The sequence below is a fragment of the Muscardinus avellanarius genome, assembly GCF_963383645.1.
Source record: "Muscardinus avellanarius genome assembly, chromosome: 20".
Taxonomy (NCBI): domain Eukaryota; kingdom Metazoa; phylum Chordata; class Mammalia; order Rodentia; family Gliridae; genus Muscardinus; species Muscardinus avellanarius.
In genome coordinates this window covers 8,091,474-8,108,553 of record NC_137806.1, presented here as the reverse complement: position 1 = coordinate 8,108,553, position 17,080 = coordinate 8,091,474, and the positions used below count along the sequence as shown (strand labels likewise).

Genomic DNA, 17,080 nt, shown 5'->3' with positions numbered 1-17,080 from the left:
TATTTTGTGAGAGAGAAACAAGGCTCTCTCACATACATTCTATGAAGCCAACATCAAATTAATACAAATAAAGACAGTTAAAGGAAGGAAAACTACAGGTCTTTATCTTTGATGAACTTGGACAAAAACAAACAAACAAACAAACAAACAAACAAACAAAAAAAAAAAAAACCACCTGCAAAACAAAATACTAGCAACATGCATTCACAACCACATCAAGAAAATTATACACCATGACCAAGTAGGGTTCATCCCAGGGATGCAAGGCTGGTTCAACATATAAAAATCAATCCATGAAATTCATTGCATAAACAGAATCAAAGACAAAAATCACATGATCATTCAATAGATGCTGAAAAAGCATTTGATAAAATCCAAAGCCCATTTATGCTAAAAACACTACAGAGAATTGGAATAGAAGGAATATACCTCAACATCATAAAGTCAATATACAAGAGGCCCTCAGCCAACATCAAATTAAATGGAGAAAAACTGCAAGAATTCCCCCTAAAAACAGGAACAAGACAAGGATGTCCATTATCACTACTTCTTTTCAGTACAGTACTTGAGACTCTACCCAGAAAAATAAGGCAAGAAAAGGAAATCAAAGTAGGAAAAGAACTCAAACTTTTGCTATTTGCGATGACATGATACTATATTTAGAAGACCCAAAAAACTCAAACAAAAGGCTTATAGAACTGATCAATAATTTCAGCAAAGTGTCTGGATACAAAATTAATATTTAAAAAATCAGAAGCTTTTTGTATACAAACCATAAGTCCACTGAAAAAGAAATCCAGAAAACATTTCCACTGAGGATATCCCCCCAAAATAAAATACTTAGGAATTAACTTAACGAAGGAGTAAAAAACCTATACAAAGAAAATTATAAAACCTTGAAAAAAGGAATTGAAGAAGACCTTATAAGATGGAAAGATCACTTTTGGAAGTATGGCCATTTTGATGAATGAATATCATCAACAAAATGGCCATACTTCCAAAAGTGATCTATAGATTCAACACAACACCCATTAGATTACCAAGGTCATTCCTCACAGACATAGAAAACTCAGTCCTTAAATTCATTTGAAACACCAAAAAAAAAAAAAAAAACAGAATAGCCAAAGTAGTTCTCAGCAACAAAAACAATGAAGGAGGCATCACAATACCTGACTTCGAACTATACTACAAAGCCATAGTAATAAAAACATCATGGTACTGGCACAAAATAGATACGTAGACCAATGGAGCAGAATAGAAGACTCAGAAGCAAATCTACACACTTACAGCCAATTAATTTTTGACAAAGGGGCCAAAAACACCAGAAAAAAGATAGCCTGTTCAACAAATAGTGTTGACAAAACCGGTTAACGATATACAGAAAAATGAAAATAAAGTTTCCTTTCTCACCCTGCACAAGAGTCAATTCAAGATGGATCAAAGACTTGGAAATTAGACCAGAGACCGTGAAGCTCCTTGAAGAGGGCATAGGTCCAACACTGCAATACATAGGCACAGGTAAAAACTTTCTCAACAAGACCCTAAAGGCACAAGAAACTAAAGGCAGATCAATACATGGGATTACATTAAACTGAAGAGCATCTGTAAAGCAAAGGAAACTATTCAAGAACCTCAACAGAGAGCTAACAGAATGGGAGAAAAAATTTTGCCAACTATTCCTTCAATAGAGAACTAATATCTAGAATATACAGAGAACTCAAGAAAAATAACCCAATCAAAAAAAGGGCAAGGGAACTAAATGGCCAATAAATGTATAAAAAATGTTCAACATCATTAGCAATCAGAGAGATGCAAATCAAAACTACCCTGAGATTTCACCTAACTCCAAATAGAATGGCAATCATTAAAAACACAAACAACAAATGATGGTAAGGATGTGGAGAAGTGGGAACTCTAATACATTGTTGGTGGGATTGCAAATTAGTTGCAAATTAGTGCAACCACTTTGGAAAAGAGTATGGAGGATCCTCAGAAGATGGGAACGACCTTACCACATGATTCAGCAATACCATTTCTGGGTATCTACCTAAGAGAATAGATACAAAACGACATGCATGGATATCTATGTTCATAGACACACAACTCACAACTGCCAAACTATGGAACCAGACAAGATGTCCATCAACAGATGAATGGATTATAAAACTAAGGGATATATACACAATGGAATTTTACTCAGCCATAAAGAAGAACAAAATTATATCATTTATAGGGGAATGGATGGAACTGGAGAACATTAATCTAAGTGAGATTATTCAGTCACAAAAAATAAGAAATTGAATGCTCTCCTCAATATGCAGAAGTTAGGGAGAAAATGGGTCATAGGAGGAACTCTAGATAAAGAAGGAGAAACTACAGGTGAACAAATAGGGAGACCTAAGTGAGGGTGATGGAACAGTGGAAAGGGAAACTCTCTCATGTACATGATGCACATTCACAAACACGTCAAAGTGGATCATTAAGCCAAACAGGAGGAGGAGGCAGAGGGAGGAAATGGTGCAGGAACTGGGTAAGGGCTAATTGGGTGATATGTGTATGCATGTACTCCAATGCACCAATAAAAAAATTTAAAAAGAATGGGAAACTCCTTTTTTCCTCATCTATTTTTATAAAGAATAAACATTAAGATGTTTAAACTTTTATATTTAGGGTTCTAAATGTTAAAACGTCAGTGTAAACCTAGATTTCATTTTTCAGAGAGAATAAAACCTGTGGCTGAGAGACATGTGGGTTTATTCATTCCTTCATATTATTTCTTAAGTTATAGTGAAAAAAGAACATCCCAATTATGTTAATTATTAAGAGACTAGTGACAGAAAAAAATCACAAATGACAAACTATTTTTATTTATTTATTTTTATTTTATTTTATTTTTTTTTGGTGGTACTGGGGTTCCTGGAAGCCCTTCTACCTCCGGGCTACACTCCCAGACCTATTTTTACGGGTTTTTTTGGAAACAGGGTCTCCTAAGCCAGCTCGTGCCGCTGGCTTCGAACCTGCACGATCCTCCTGTCTCTACCTCCCAAGTGCGGGGATTACAAGTGTGCGCCACCACGCTTGGCGACAAACTATTTTTAAAGTAAAGTATTTTCAGCCAAGTGTGGCGGTGTATACTTTAAGCCTTACACTTGGGAGGCTAAGACAGGAGGATATCAAGTTTGAAGCCAGCCTCAGCAATATAGCAAGACTTTGCTTCAAAATAAAAAGCAAAATAGGGCTGGAGGTGTAGCTCAGAAGTAGAATGCCACTGGGTTCAATCCTCAGTACTAAAAAAAAAAAAATTAAACACACACACACACACACACACACACACACACACACACACACACATATATATATATATATATATATATATATATATATATATATAACAGAAGGGGAGGAGAAATTGAGGGAAATAACTGGGGAAAATCATTGGAGGAAATCACCAGGCAAAGTCATTGGGTGAGGCTTTACATGGACCCTGGCCAGCAGGAACCTAAGTTCTTAATAATTCCCTCCTTTCTGCCTCTGCCTCACCCCGCTCGTCCTCTTTCTGGGCAAGAAATTCATTTCTCTGAGCATCAGCCCAGCAGGACCAGTGGTTGAATTTTCAGAATAGAGAAACGTCTTCTGAATGAAACTTTAAGAGTAGGGTTAAAAATGTAAAGCAAAGGGAAGGAGAAGGCAAATATGGAAACAGAAAAGTTATTAAACTGACACTAGGTATAAAACTCAATAAATCACCAATTACTCCATGGCTGAATATCTTCCTAAAGAGACTTTAGATACGATCATGCCAGGAACCCCATAATTCATTACTGAGAAATTGTAAAATTTTAAATATGGTTTGGGTGAAATTCACTTGTGCTCAAAAGCATAAAATTACTTTTAACGTGTCTTATATTTGAAGAATTAACTTGTTCTCAATGAATATGAAGGATTAAAGTATAGTGAGTGAAATGTAAATATTATTTAATTGGGCAACAGATCATAAGAGATGAAAATTACTTGATGAATCTCTTTAAAAATAATAGTATTCAGGTAAATCGATGGCATTTTTAGCCTATGCAATTTTTAAATCACAAAGATAAACTACAAAGGAATTTGGAGTAGGAGACCAAAAAACCCTTAAAATATAGCTTTGCAATACAATGCTAAAACAGAGCCTTAATGTTCTTTAATTGGACAAAATTTGTGTACAATTTTCCTAAATCAAAGCTACTCTAATTACATAACAGAGCAGTATGAAAAATGAATTCTCTCCCGTGGCGTAGACAAATATTTTTTTAAATGCCCCCCCCCAAAAAAAACCCCAAGTCAAAATGTTCCATAAACAAATTATTGCAATTAACTTCCAAAGACAGGCTTTTAAGTTCTATTAATGTATTCTGCCTTTATTGTACTAAGATAAAAATATGAGAGTTATACTTCAATTTTTGAAAAAGGATTGCCAACATATATAGTTAGAATGTCTCATTTTTGCTGGGCCTTTTTTTAAGTACTAGGGATTGAACCCTGGGGCATTTTACCTTCAAGTTATATCCTCAGCCCTATTTTATTTTTTTATTTTGAAACAGGGCCTCACTAAGTTTCAGAGGGCCTCACTAAGTAGCTGAGGCTGGCCGTGAACCTGTGATCCGTGATCCTCCCGTTTCAGCCTCCCAAGTACTGGCTTATAAGCATATGCCACCATGCCTGGCAACTTTTGATGTTTTTATTTTTTTTTAATTTTTTTAATTTTTTATTTTTGGTGGTACTGGGGTTCCTGGAAGCCCTCCTACCTCCGGGCTACACTCCCAAACCTATTTTATATTTTTGAAACAGGGTCTTTTAAGCCAGCGCGGCTGGCTACGAACCTTCGCGATCCTCCTGTCTCTGCCTCCCAAGCGTGGGGATTACAAGCGTGCGCCACCATGCCTGGCCCTTTTGATGTTTTTAAACTATGATTTTCTCAAAGAATCTTTAAAGGTCATTCACTTAGTCTGACCACGTTCTACATGGGGCTTCAAAAGCAGAGGCTCTTATTTTCTAACACTCATTCTTGTTTTTACTTTGTTCATTTTATAAAATACTATCAACATTCAAGTGTTAGTCCTTTTTAGATATTCATCTTTAACAAATACCTACAAGTGAAACTCCTAGGTCACATGTTAGGTGTGTGTATAAAGTTGTAAGACATCGCCACACATTTCCAAACGAATTGCACCATTTTGCACTTCTATAAGAAATGAGTGAACACATTTTTTCACAATCTCACCAATACTCAGTGTCATCATCCTTTTTAACTCCATTTGCAGGTGTGTGATAGTATCTAACTATAGTTTTAATTTAAATTTCTCCAAAGATTAAAAACACTGAATATCTATAAGAGAGATTATACAAAACCATATATATATATCTGACTTTGTAACATTTCCAAATTTTTTCCTCATTTATTTTTGAATTGAATGTATGTACTTTATTTGGAAAGTTTTTATTATTCCCACTCTATTGAGAGTGTTTATGACATATGGATATTGAATTAGTTTTTCTAACTCATTTTAAGAGGCCAACATCACACTAAAAAAAAAGACATTACAAGAAAACTTGAGTCTAACATTCTACGTGAAATCTATGCAAAGATCCTTCACAATAAATATTAACAAACTAAATCCACAAACGTAAAGATGTTAATACATCATAACTGAGCAGGGCTTATTCTGGGGATGAAAGTATATTAAACATTAAAATAAGTTTGTTAAAACATTAATGATTCACTGCACTATAAATGCATTAATGGAATCCAATTTAAAAAAAAATCTAAAAATGTGTGCCAACATTTAACATGTTCCTGACTTTATTTGAAAAGAATTGTGGGGTAAGTCAAGCATAAGAGGGCTCTCGGAAACAGTGGAGATTTTGGTAATTACAAAAAGACTGGTAAGTCTGTAAGAACAACAAGATAACCATAGAGCAGCTAGTTTAAAAGACAGAGTAACAGAAAGAACTAATGTTTGTTATCTCAAAGTTAGAACAAACCTCAAAGACTAGCCACAGAAACATCCCTGTGAGAAGACCTGGGTTTAACTGGATCAGACTGTGAAGCACCTTGTGGCCCAGGGCATTATTGTAAATAATAAAGAAATCAGCAGATGCATGGTGGACCCTAACAGCTAGGGGTGAGTCCAACACAGGCAGGTAGACTGGCTGAACAGAAGGATCCAGGAAAGACGCAAGGAAAACCCTGTAACGCCAGAATCGTTCCAGGGTAACTGTGTATATTTCTAAGCTACGCACTATGAGGTGTGAGTGACATGAGAGGAAATAGATGTCATTAAAAGAGTGCAGCCTGGCCACTATATACATAGGCGTTGCAACCAAAAAAATATATGTGACATACAAAACAAACAAACAAACAAACACAATACCCCAAGAGACTACATTTATACACATGAAAAAATAAAGAAGTAGCCAACAGACACCCCATGTGAAAGGGCCCAGATGCTGGATTTAGGAAAGATTTGCAAGCAATGATTATAAATATGTCCAAATTACTCAAATGGTGCATGTTTATAATCCTATCATTCGGGAGGCTGAGACAGGAGAATCGTGGTTCATGGCCAGCCTCAGCTGCTTAGTGAGGTCCTTTCAACTCAGTGAGACCCTGAACCAAAATAAAGAATTAAAAATAGGGGTGTGGGTGTAGCTCAGAAGTAGAATGCCCCTGGGTTCCATCCCCGGTATTGGAAAAGAAAAAAAAAAAAAAGAGTAAAAGGGCAGAAGAAAGAATCAGCAAACTTGAAGGCAGATTGATAAAATCATGGAATATAAAGAAAAAAGAGAAGAAAGAATGAAAATAAATGGAAGAATTGGGGAAATAAAATCATACTAGCACACAAGTAAAGGCAGGAGCAGAGAAAAAGAGACAACACGAGCCACAGGGGCAAAACAGCTTTCTCTGAAGAAGTAATAGCTGAAACTTTCTAATTTGCTGAAACATATTAATCTATACATTCAAGAAGCTCAATGATCCGGGCGTGGTGGCGCATGCTTGTAATCCCATGCTTGGGAGGCGGAGACAGGAGGATCCCGCAGGTTCGAAGCCAGCCTCAGCTGGCTTAAGAGACCCTGTTTCCAAATGAAAATAATATAAAATAGGTCTGGGAGTATAGCCCGGAGGTAGAAGGCCCCTGGGTTCCATCTCTAGTACCACCACCAAAAAAAAAGAAGCTCAAGGAATTCATGCAGAATAAATGATTCAGTGAGTCACATAATAGTAGAAATGGTGCCAGACCAAGACAGAAAGTAAATTTTTAAAGTCATAAAACCAAACAAATTGCCCCATGTAAGAGGATGCTAATAAGATTAACAGCTGACTTCTCATCCGAAGCAATGTGGGTCAGAAGGCAGAGGATGCAGCGATAGAGGTGCTGTGAGGAAGAAAAGACACTGCTCACCAAGACTCTTCTCTCTACCAAAGCTGTCTTTCCAAAACAAAGGAGAAATAGAGACTTCCTTGGTAAGGAAGGGTGAGGAAACTCGTTGCTAGCGGACCTACCTTGCCAGATTTGTTCTGTGGTATAAAATAGTCATATCTTCTATATTACTAATACTTTTGTACTTGCTCTTAACTACTGAGGAAAGAATTTCGAAGTTGACATTTGATATGGTTTGAATCTAGCATGTCCCCAAACTCTCATGTGTTGAAGAATCGGTCCCTGAAACAGCAGTGTTCAGAGTGGGGCTCTGGGGAAGTGCTTCGATGATAGGGTCCAACCTCAATTTCTACACTCGAGTTGTAGGATCTAAAGCATTTCCATTTAATGTTGAGAAATATGGCTGGGTTTAAATCTCCCAGCTTGCTACTTGTTTTCTATTTGCCTTAAGTGTTCCTTGTTCTCCTTTCTCTCTTCTCTCACTTTCTTTGGTTTGAACAATTTTAGCGTTCCATTTTGCACTCTACTAGCTTATTCACTATACTTTGTTTTATTCTGTATCAGTTACTTGTGAATTCATAATAGGCATCTTTAACTTGCCACTATACATACAAGATACTTGAAACTCTATGCTTCACATTTTCCTCTTCTGCTGTTTTGTTATTATTGCCAGACACTTTAGTTCTACATATGTTAGAACCCTAAACATACAGTTAAAATTGTGGATTTAAAGACTAAAAACATAAAGTAGAAAACTTCATATTGAATCATATGTTTACCATTGTTGCTCTTTACCCTTTTCTGAAGTCAGAATTCTCACCTAAAATCAATGTCCTTCAGCCTGAAAATGTTCGTTGACATTTTTCATAGAACATTTCTGATGATAATGTATTTTGTTCACTGAATAAAAATTTCAGTTCTTATTTTGTCTTCATTTATGAATATAATTTTAACCGGACACAGAATTCTATAATAGGAATGATAGAATTCTAAGTTGAGGGTATTTCACTATCAATGATTCAAAGGTATGATACCACTGCACTGGATTACAAATGAGTGCTCACTTTTAAATATGACATGTACATTACACAGCAAAGTGTCTTTTTATCCCTTTAATTCCTCCTACACTTTACTAAATATCTCAGTATTCAATGAAGTTGCCCCATTTTGATTGGTCGGAACTCAAGCATCTCTCCACTTTTCACAAACCCTACTAGTTGTGCTGATTACAGCCCTACATTAATTCTCTTCTGGCAGTTATTCTTTCTCCAATGCCTGAAATCTTGCTTTCCATAAATGTAGCTTGGTTTTTAGTGAAAGACCTTTATGTCTTTATTCCAATTATACAAGTCATCTTTATGTAGATTCCCCTTCCCCCTGCATACTCCCTCTCCTCTGGAAGTTCCAGCCAGCTGCGCCTTCCAATTTTTTCCATTCAGCAAGATTGCTCTGATTTCCTCGGAGATGTTGTCCTTGTGCCTGTGGTCTGGAAATTGCCTCTAAGGATAAAGACGAGGTGGTTCTATTATTAACCCTCTTGGTTTCCTTTCCTTGATGCCAGAGTCCTGAGCTCTCTCTTTCACAGTGTTTGAAAAGTGGTGTGCTTCTGTTCAGTTTTCCAGAGACCAAAAAAAAAAAAAAAAAAAAAAATAGGCATACCTATCCTGTCTCAGGCAGAGCTGAAATTTGAGGATCCCTGACAATGCTTCACAAACTTTCTTCTGACAAGAATCACTCACTCGAGTATGTGTTTTTAAAAATAACACAGAAACCTGGCATGGTGGCACACACTTGTAATCCCCATACTTGAGAGGCTGAGACAGGAGGATCGCAGGTTCGTGGCCAGCCTCAGCTACTTAGCGAAGCCTTCTGCAACTTAATGAGATCCTGTTTCAAAATAAAGAATTAAAATAAATAGGGCTGGGAGTGAAAATCAGAGGTAGAATGTCCATGGGTTCAATCTCCAGTGCCATAAATAAGTAAATAAATACATAAATAAAAAATAAAAATAACAGTTCCTAAAACCTCATCCTTTGGGGTATTTAATTTAGTGAGTTCAAGATGGTATTAGATCCTTATCAGAGTGGTCTGGAGGACACTGGCAGAGCAAAAGGGCATGTTTTATGTGTGTGTTTGTGTGTGTGTGTGTGTCTATATACACATATATGTAAGATTTCTTTACACACACACACACACAAACACATATACAAAATTTCCTAGGGTAAAGAGTATAAGGAAGTACATTTGGACCATTTATTTACCTTGCCCCTTAAACAAATCTAAAGGAAAATGACTCTTGATAATTGGCCATCTATTCTGTTGCGAACACACCAAATCACAGTCTTTTATATGAGAAATGGGATTGGTGGTTCCAGCCCTAAACGCATAAAAGGAATCACGCTGTAAGTCTGCTATTCCTTCGTAATTACGAGTGGCCAAAGGGGGTAAAGAACAACCCCAAGCTCCCCCAGGACACAGAAGCCTAGCTCCCATCCTGCCTGTCCCCGCACCAGGGACACAGACACAGGACCGCCCCTTCTGTGGACCTCACATGAAAGGGTTCACTGCTGACCCTCACTCGTCTTATCTTTTTCTCCCTCATGGCAGGCTTTCTATTACTTACTAGATTACTAGCTGTGAGTATGAGAAACAGGATAACCAAAATACTACCTGACACGTGAAAGTAGTGGTGTATGCTTGTGAAAAACACTTCGACGACCTAAAATGTGCAGTTGAGAGGCTTTCTGATTATTTGCTAATTTTTTGTGCTTTTAGCTACCACCTGTAATTGCCAATCTTTGATCTCCTGAAAGGGATATAATTTCAAAGAGAAAAATTGCTATAATTGGAAAGCAATGAGAGAAAGTAATGTCAGCATTAGGAGTGATCGAATCAGGGCCAATTCAGATGAATCACAGACTGTATTCAGTAGCCTCACCATGTAAGGAGCAATTAGAGATAGGAGTGGATTATGAGGGAAAGGGCCTTTTAACAGAAGGATGTCCTAACTCTGAATTCTGGCTCTATTATGGCTGAAGAAATACCAGGCAAACAGCTCCTGAGAGAGAAGTCTGGATTTCCTTACATTGTTCAAATGTGGCTGTTCAACCAACCAAGAAGGAGAAAATTACAGGTAGATCTCACTTCTTCCCTCTGTAGTCATGTACGGGGAGAGTCTGCTCTCTGGCCTTCCGGCTCAGATTTTTCACAAACTCATTCCAACCCGTATCTTTCTAGCCCCAACCTATCCTCATCTTTGATACTGACTCCTAAACACTACGAGTTAAAGGAACTACCACGTCAAAAATAGCACCTACATCCTATTATGTATATCAGTCAAGTGATGTAGCGTCAACAGGTAGAAAGAAATGTAAGAGATATCAAAATGAAACATTAATAAAAACAGAAAACACTGGATCACCTCTCTCTCTCTCTCTCTCTCTTTGTCTCCCTCCCTCCCTCCCTCGTTCCCTCCCCCCTAGGCCATTAAAGAAATCTAAAATCATATGTGACAATAAGAATAAGAATTCCCCTAGACATCTGTAAAAAAAAAAAAAACAAATCAGCAACTGCAGCAAAAAACAGTCTTCCCCTTCTCTCATAAAATAGTTTCATTCCAGTGTGTAACTGGAATTTCCAAAGGCCGACAATTGGTGCTCCTTTTACTAAACCCAGGCAACGTTTACAACCTATAAACAAACATATAAAGAGCTAAGAAAGGAAATACTACTAAGCGGAATCTTAACATCATCACTCACACTAAACACTAACAGAGAAACAAAACGAAGGGCAAATACAGGAGGAGAAAAATTGCAAACAAAAGTATAAAGAAGACTTAAAAACTACAACAGAAACTAGACTTTCTAGCAAGATTTGGGAACCCATTATTACAATTTCAATTCTTGATTGGGATATAGGAAAAATGCTATTCCTCGGTGAAAAGCTGCCAGGCAGAGTCTCGTGGGCCGGGCATATCATGGAAGCTGCCACCGTCGGCTCCAAAACACTTTCCGGTGCGCCCCTTGTTCAAGCAGAGTCACACTGGAAGCCTAGCCCACTTAGCACGACTCTCCGGGGAATATCACCCCCTCTCCGGCCACACTTTTAATACAGTCATGCAAAATAATCTATTTGGACTTTATTATGAGAAGAGGTGTAATTAACAGTCATTTTGTAGCACAAACTATTGATGCCACAAGCCAATTTCCAGAAAGTGCCTCTAATGCAGCACCTGCACCATTCACGTTTATAAATCAGATAATTGTACTCTAGCCACTTAGGTGTATGTGTAATTGCTCTAATTTACATATGCAAATCAGCAAGCCTGTACGCAGTTTGCCAACTTCTTGCTTTCTTGAGCCCCTTCCCTACTTCATGTCGTAGAGGTTAGATTTCTGAAATACCATCTTATTAGACCACACTTGTTTTTCCCAAGCCATTTGGGAACATTTTCAGTATTTTTTAAATGATTATAAAATATAAGGATGAAGTTAAAAGAAACTGTGAAGTCTCTACTGATTCATTGTATCAAAATGCCACTTTATTTATACTGGAAGTTCCAAAACCATTTTAATCAATCTCTCTCTCTCTCTCTCTCTCTCTCTCTCTCTCTCTCTCCCTTCCCCCCCCTCCCTTTCCCCTTCTCTCTCTCAGCAACAAACAACAAAAAGCTAACTTATGATTAGAATTCACCAACTCTTACTAATTCCGAAGGCTAATACTGAGAAATGACAATACAATCAGGACAGGAATAGGCTAAAAGATAATGATTGATTTCACTCGATATTTTAAAGCTCTGGGCAAAGATTTATACCTTGTTTCCTTGTTTGTCCATTTAGGACTGCATTAGCCAGACCTGAATTTCTATTTAAATGCTAATTTTTCCATTACTCTACATGGAATAAAAATTAAAAATGCATTATTAAAATTGTTTTGAGGAATATGCAAAAATTTAATCAGGATGACATTAAGAATTTTCACAGCATTATATCTTAAATACAGAAACACAAACTCCATAAATGTAAGATAAAATGGTTTATGTTAATAATTTGTATTCTGTTACCTGGGTCATTAAACTGAGTAAAAGTTTAGCTTTGTTCTGTATGTAATTTTATTAAAAATATAAATCTATCTTAAATTAGAGAAATATAAAATAATTTTGAAATCAGAAGCAAATTGTCAAATTTGAAAGGACATAAATGATTATTTAAGATGCTTAAAACTTTATAAAATGCAGCTTTCAACGATGACAAGGTTCTTAAAAACATTCTATTTGGGGAGGTGTATTCAATATTGGCACCATATTTAGTAAATTTTCTTTTCTGTAAATGCAAATAGCTGGTTCTTTAGTTTCACATTAGCACTCAATAAAGACAAAAGAAGAAAATGGAACTATTTTAGTCTAATGAAGCTTCACTGAACATTAATTTTCTCTTATACTCCACCACCTGGTACACGGTGTTGGCTATACAATAACTGAACAAAATGTAGATGAATAAATAACTATTACAGTGAAGCCCAGTGTGTGTGTGTGTGTGGGGGGGGGGGTACTGGGGGTGGAACCCAGGGGCTTTCTACCTCTGGGCTATACTCCCAGACCTATTTATTATTGCTTTTCTGCAGGAAAAGTAATGTATTTTTTTTATGGACTTCTTTTATTTCTTTTGAACCTTTAGAAGTTTTTGTAGGTTTTTAATTTCTGGATGTGTATCTTAAAATGACAAGGAGCACGGGACACAGCACCCAGCCCGGGACACATAAGTGGGGAATATACTAGAAGAGTTTCATGGTGTCCATTACATGAGCATGACGTCATTCTAGGGCCACATTTCACATTTCCACTGGCAGAAATGAGGCCGGACACTTACCTCGAGAACCAGCCATAGCTTATCTCCATTTATTTTATCCTTCTTAAAGTAAATTCCATAGAATTTGACAACATTCGGGTGGTCAGAAAGAGCTTTTAAAATGTTATACTCCGCTTCGATCTCCTCATCAATATCCTAGTTTCAAAAATAACAAGAAGACTGTGAGAAAAACATAGATGATGTCAAAGAAACAGACTTGCAAGTATGGAATTTAGCTTTGCCAGAGAAAAATTATAATAGCTTTTGCTTGTGCTAAATACTATGGATAAAAGTTCACTACGTTAAGAAGAAAGATTGTGATTTTTATGCTAATGAAGTGCATCTCAAATTATACTAATTTAATTGAACTTAAAAAGGAATACACGAAAGTTATTTATACACAGTTGGAGAGCTAATCCCTGCATTTTGCCTTCTTTGTGTTAGTAACTTGGTTACAGTGACTACAACATTGATTTGAGATAAAAAAAATTCTAGGAATATAAAATTGGTTCATTTTAGGCGACTCATTTTTTCCCCTGCAGAATCATGGAATCACAAAGGTAGAAAGAACTTTAGACCAGAGCTGTAACTGTGAAGGAAGAAAGTCAAGCTCGGAAAATTAGAGTCAGAGATGTTCTGTGTAAAATCCAGGTCTGGACTTTCAACCTCCTGTCTTCTTATTTGGCTATTTTTATTTTTTGGTGGTAATGGGGATGGGACGCAGGGGCTTCTAACTTCGAGCTCAATTCCCAGCCCTATTTTTTATTCTATTTATTTATTTAGTGGTACTAGGGGTGGAACTCAGAGGCTTTCTACCTCTGGCCTATACTCCCAGACCTATTTTATATTTTATTTGGAAACAGGGTCTCACTAAGTTGCTGAGAGCCTCACTAAGTAGCTGAGGCTGGCTTCGAACCTGTGCGATCCTCCTGTCTCAGCCTCCTAAGCGTGGGGATTACAAGCGTGCGCCACCACACCTGGCTCCTTATTATTTTCTTTCTTTCTTTCTTTTTTTGGAACAGGGCCTCACTGAATTGCAAAGAGCCTCACTAAGTAGCTGAGGCTTCCGCAAACCATGATCCTCCTGGCTCAGCCTCCCAAATGCTGGGATTATAAGCGTGTGCCACACGTCCAGCTCCAACCTCCTGTCGTCTAATCCTGCTCATTCTGTCCTTCTCTTCCAGAGAATATTCCTAATTAAATATGTTTAATAGTAGCACCTAATTGTTTATTGGCCCTGAGGATTGAACCCAGGGCAATCTACCCCTGATACCCCTGAGCTATACCCCCAGCCCTATTTTATTTTATTTTATTTTATTTTGAAATAGGATCTCACTAAGTTGCTGAAGGTCTGGCTAAATTGCTGAGGCTGGCCTCAAACCTGGGAACCTCTTGTCTCAGTCTCCCAAGTACTCCCACATCCAGCTCCACTCACTTTTTTTTTTAAAAGCCAGCCCACGAAATGTGTAGATGTATTTAAATTCATTTAAGATTAGACTCACTCGGTTATAAATATTTTTATTTGACTTTTGACATAATGAATGAAGAGTAAATAAGTAATTCTCAGAAAAAATATTTACAGTGATAAGAATAAAGGCAGCGGAGTACTATATTGTAGTAATGTTTAATTAAAACAGTAGTAGAGAATATGATTTATAAATTTTGCAAGTATACCACATGTAAAGAAATTATGAAAAACCATGGTTACATGTACTACACAGTTCTTCCCCATCAAGAGGAAAGGAATACACTAATTATGGGGCCAGACATTGGAATAAGTTGGAAGTCTCTTGCTGCCAGAATCCCAACCCTTAATAACGAAGGCCAGAGGAGAGAAAGAGGTAGAGACGTTCTGATACTGCGTAATTGTGCCTCTCTTTCTTGTGTTTACATGGTATAAAAAATGTCCAACAGAGAAATACAAAGACATTCTGGATCAGTTAAGACTGGGCACAGTGCTTCTCATGTTTTTCCTCCAGTTTGTCTAATTTGACTTTAAAATAGACTCCCCCACCCTAGAGTCTATATCCGCACATACCTAGAATCCCAGTACTTGGGAGGCTGAGGCAGGAGGATCACGGGTTTGAGCCCAGCCTCAGCAATTTAGTAAAACCCTCAACAACTTAGTGAGAATCTTTTTCAAATTAAAAAAATAACCTGGGCGTAGTGGCGCATGCACACTTGTAACCCTAGTATTGGGAGGCTGAAACAGGATGATTACAGTGGCCAGCCCCAGCTACTTAGGCTCTCTGCAACTTAGTGAGACCCTGTTTTGAAATAAAGAATAAAAAATAATGCTGGGGAATGTAACTTGGAGGTAGAATGTCCCTGAGTTTAATCCTCAATAGCACAAAAGAAAAAAAATAGAATAGGACTGGGGTATAACTTAGAGGTAGAATGCCCCTGCATTCAATTTAGAAGGAAGGAAGGAAGGAATCAATTCTTTTCAGTTTGTCTTGGGAGAAATTCTGCCTGAATCATAAATAAATGCAGGAATAAGAGCTGTGGTTGAGATGATATTTTAAGGTTATTTTGAGACCTGTTAGTTTATATTTTTACAGGTTATTTTTTAAGTCTAAAACAATGCAGAATGAATCTCTAAGATGCATTTATTTATGGACTTAAGCACTTCTTCATTTACGTATCAAATATTTTTGTGCCTTGGTATATAGGCAATTTGCATAAACTATGAAAATCAAACAAGTGAACTTTTGCATTCTTAAAATGGTTTCAGGATAAACATTATGATAAATAAATCAACCTAAGATACTCACAGATTTTAACTGTTTTATAGAGATAAAAATAAAGTTAATTGGGTGGGGGGGGGAGCCCAGAATGACTTACAAGAATTGGATCCAGAATCTTGACAGCTGCCTTTTGGCCATTTTTCTTATTCAATACTTTAAAAACTTTCCCATAAGTTCCTTTTCCGATTGTTTCCGTGATTTCCCATGTATCAGAAGGATCGGGAAAGTTATCGAAGATGATTGTTTTTCCAATTAATGGAAGCATCTCAAAGGTTTAGATCACTAGAGAAAAAAAGTAGTTTCATCTCTACTTGATATTAAATGGCTCACATAGGCTCATGGGAAATTAATATCTTCACCGAGACAATGGAAAATATACAAGAGAAACCAAACATACTTCAGAGTCAACGAAAACTTTAATTTCTCCTTTGCAAACAGATCAGTATGAGTTTAATAAAGATTTGCAAGCAAAGCTTTATCTCTGTTTAACGTAGTCTCATATTAATTGTTACAAATTCTTTTCAGAGTAAAATAAAAGACATATATTCATACCACTTTGATTTATTTCTTTATACTGAAGTATTACAGTGAATCAAAAAAATTTTAATAACCTCAGAGTTGGTAAAATTCAATTTCCTCACGTGAGCAACTTTCTACACTTTACAAGCGATCGTGTTTTATATCACTTTTCTGTTGTAAAACCCAATAATGGTCCTCTCATTTCTCTCAGGGTGAGATTTTCTTACCATGGTCTATCAGGTCCTTTAGAAAATGGCTGCTGCTGAATTTCCCAGCCTCCTCTCAACATCTCTTCTCTGTACACTGTGATTCAGCTATGCTGGATCTACCAGGCCCCTGGTTGCTTGCCTGAGGGTATCCTTCTACAGTCTCCCTCCAACCTCTTCCTGTGGCTTCTTTGTGAAATTCCAGCCCCTACTGATCTTTGACGTCTCAGCTGCGAGGTCATTCCTCCGGATAGGGGCCCCTCCGACCTATTTGAGTTGCTCCCTGACCTCTGCGCCCTACCAGCGCTCTGCTCTGCCATCTGACATCATTCCAGCATGCCCAA

At 37.2% G+C, this 17,080-nt stretch overlaps 1 protein-coding gene across 1 annotated transcript in view; it reads right to left on the bottom strand.

Annotated features, from left to right (window-relative positions):
* MYO3A (myosin IIIA) overlaps positions 1–16,276 on the bottom strand; it is a gene marked incomplete at both ends in the record, with an annotated part of 172,565 nt that extends 156,289 nt beyond the window's left edge. Inside the window, 2 exons of the mRNA XM_080717187.1 lie at positions 13,286–13,420; positions 16,109–16,276. Of these exons, the coding sequence (XP_080573313.1) occupies positions 13,286–13,420; positions 16,109–16,276 (303 nt within the window). The remainder of the gene's footprint in view (positions 1–13,285; positions 13,421–16,108) is intronic.
* Between the last annotated feature and the right edge of the window lie 804 nt (positions 16,277–17,080).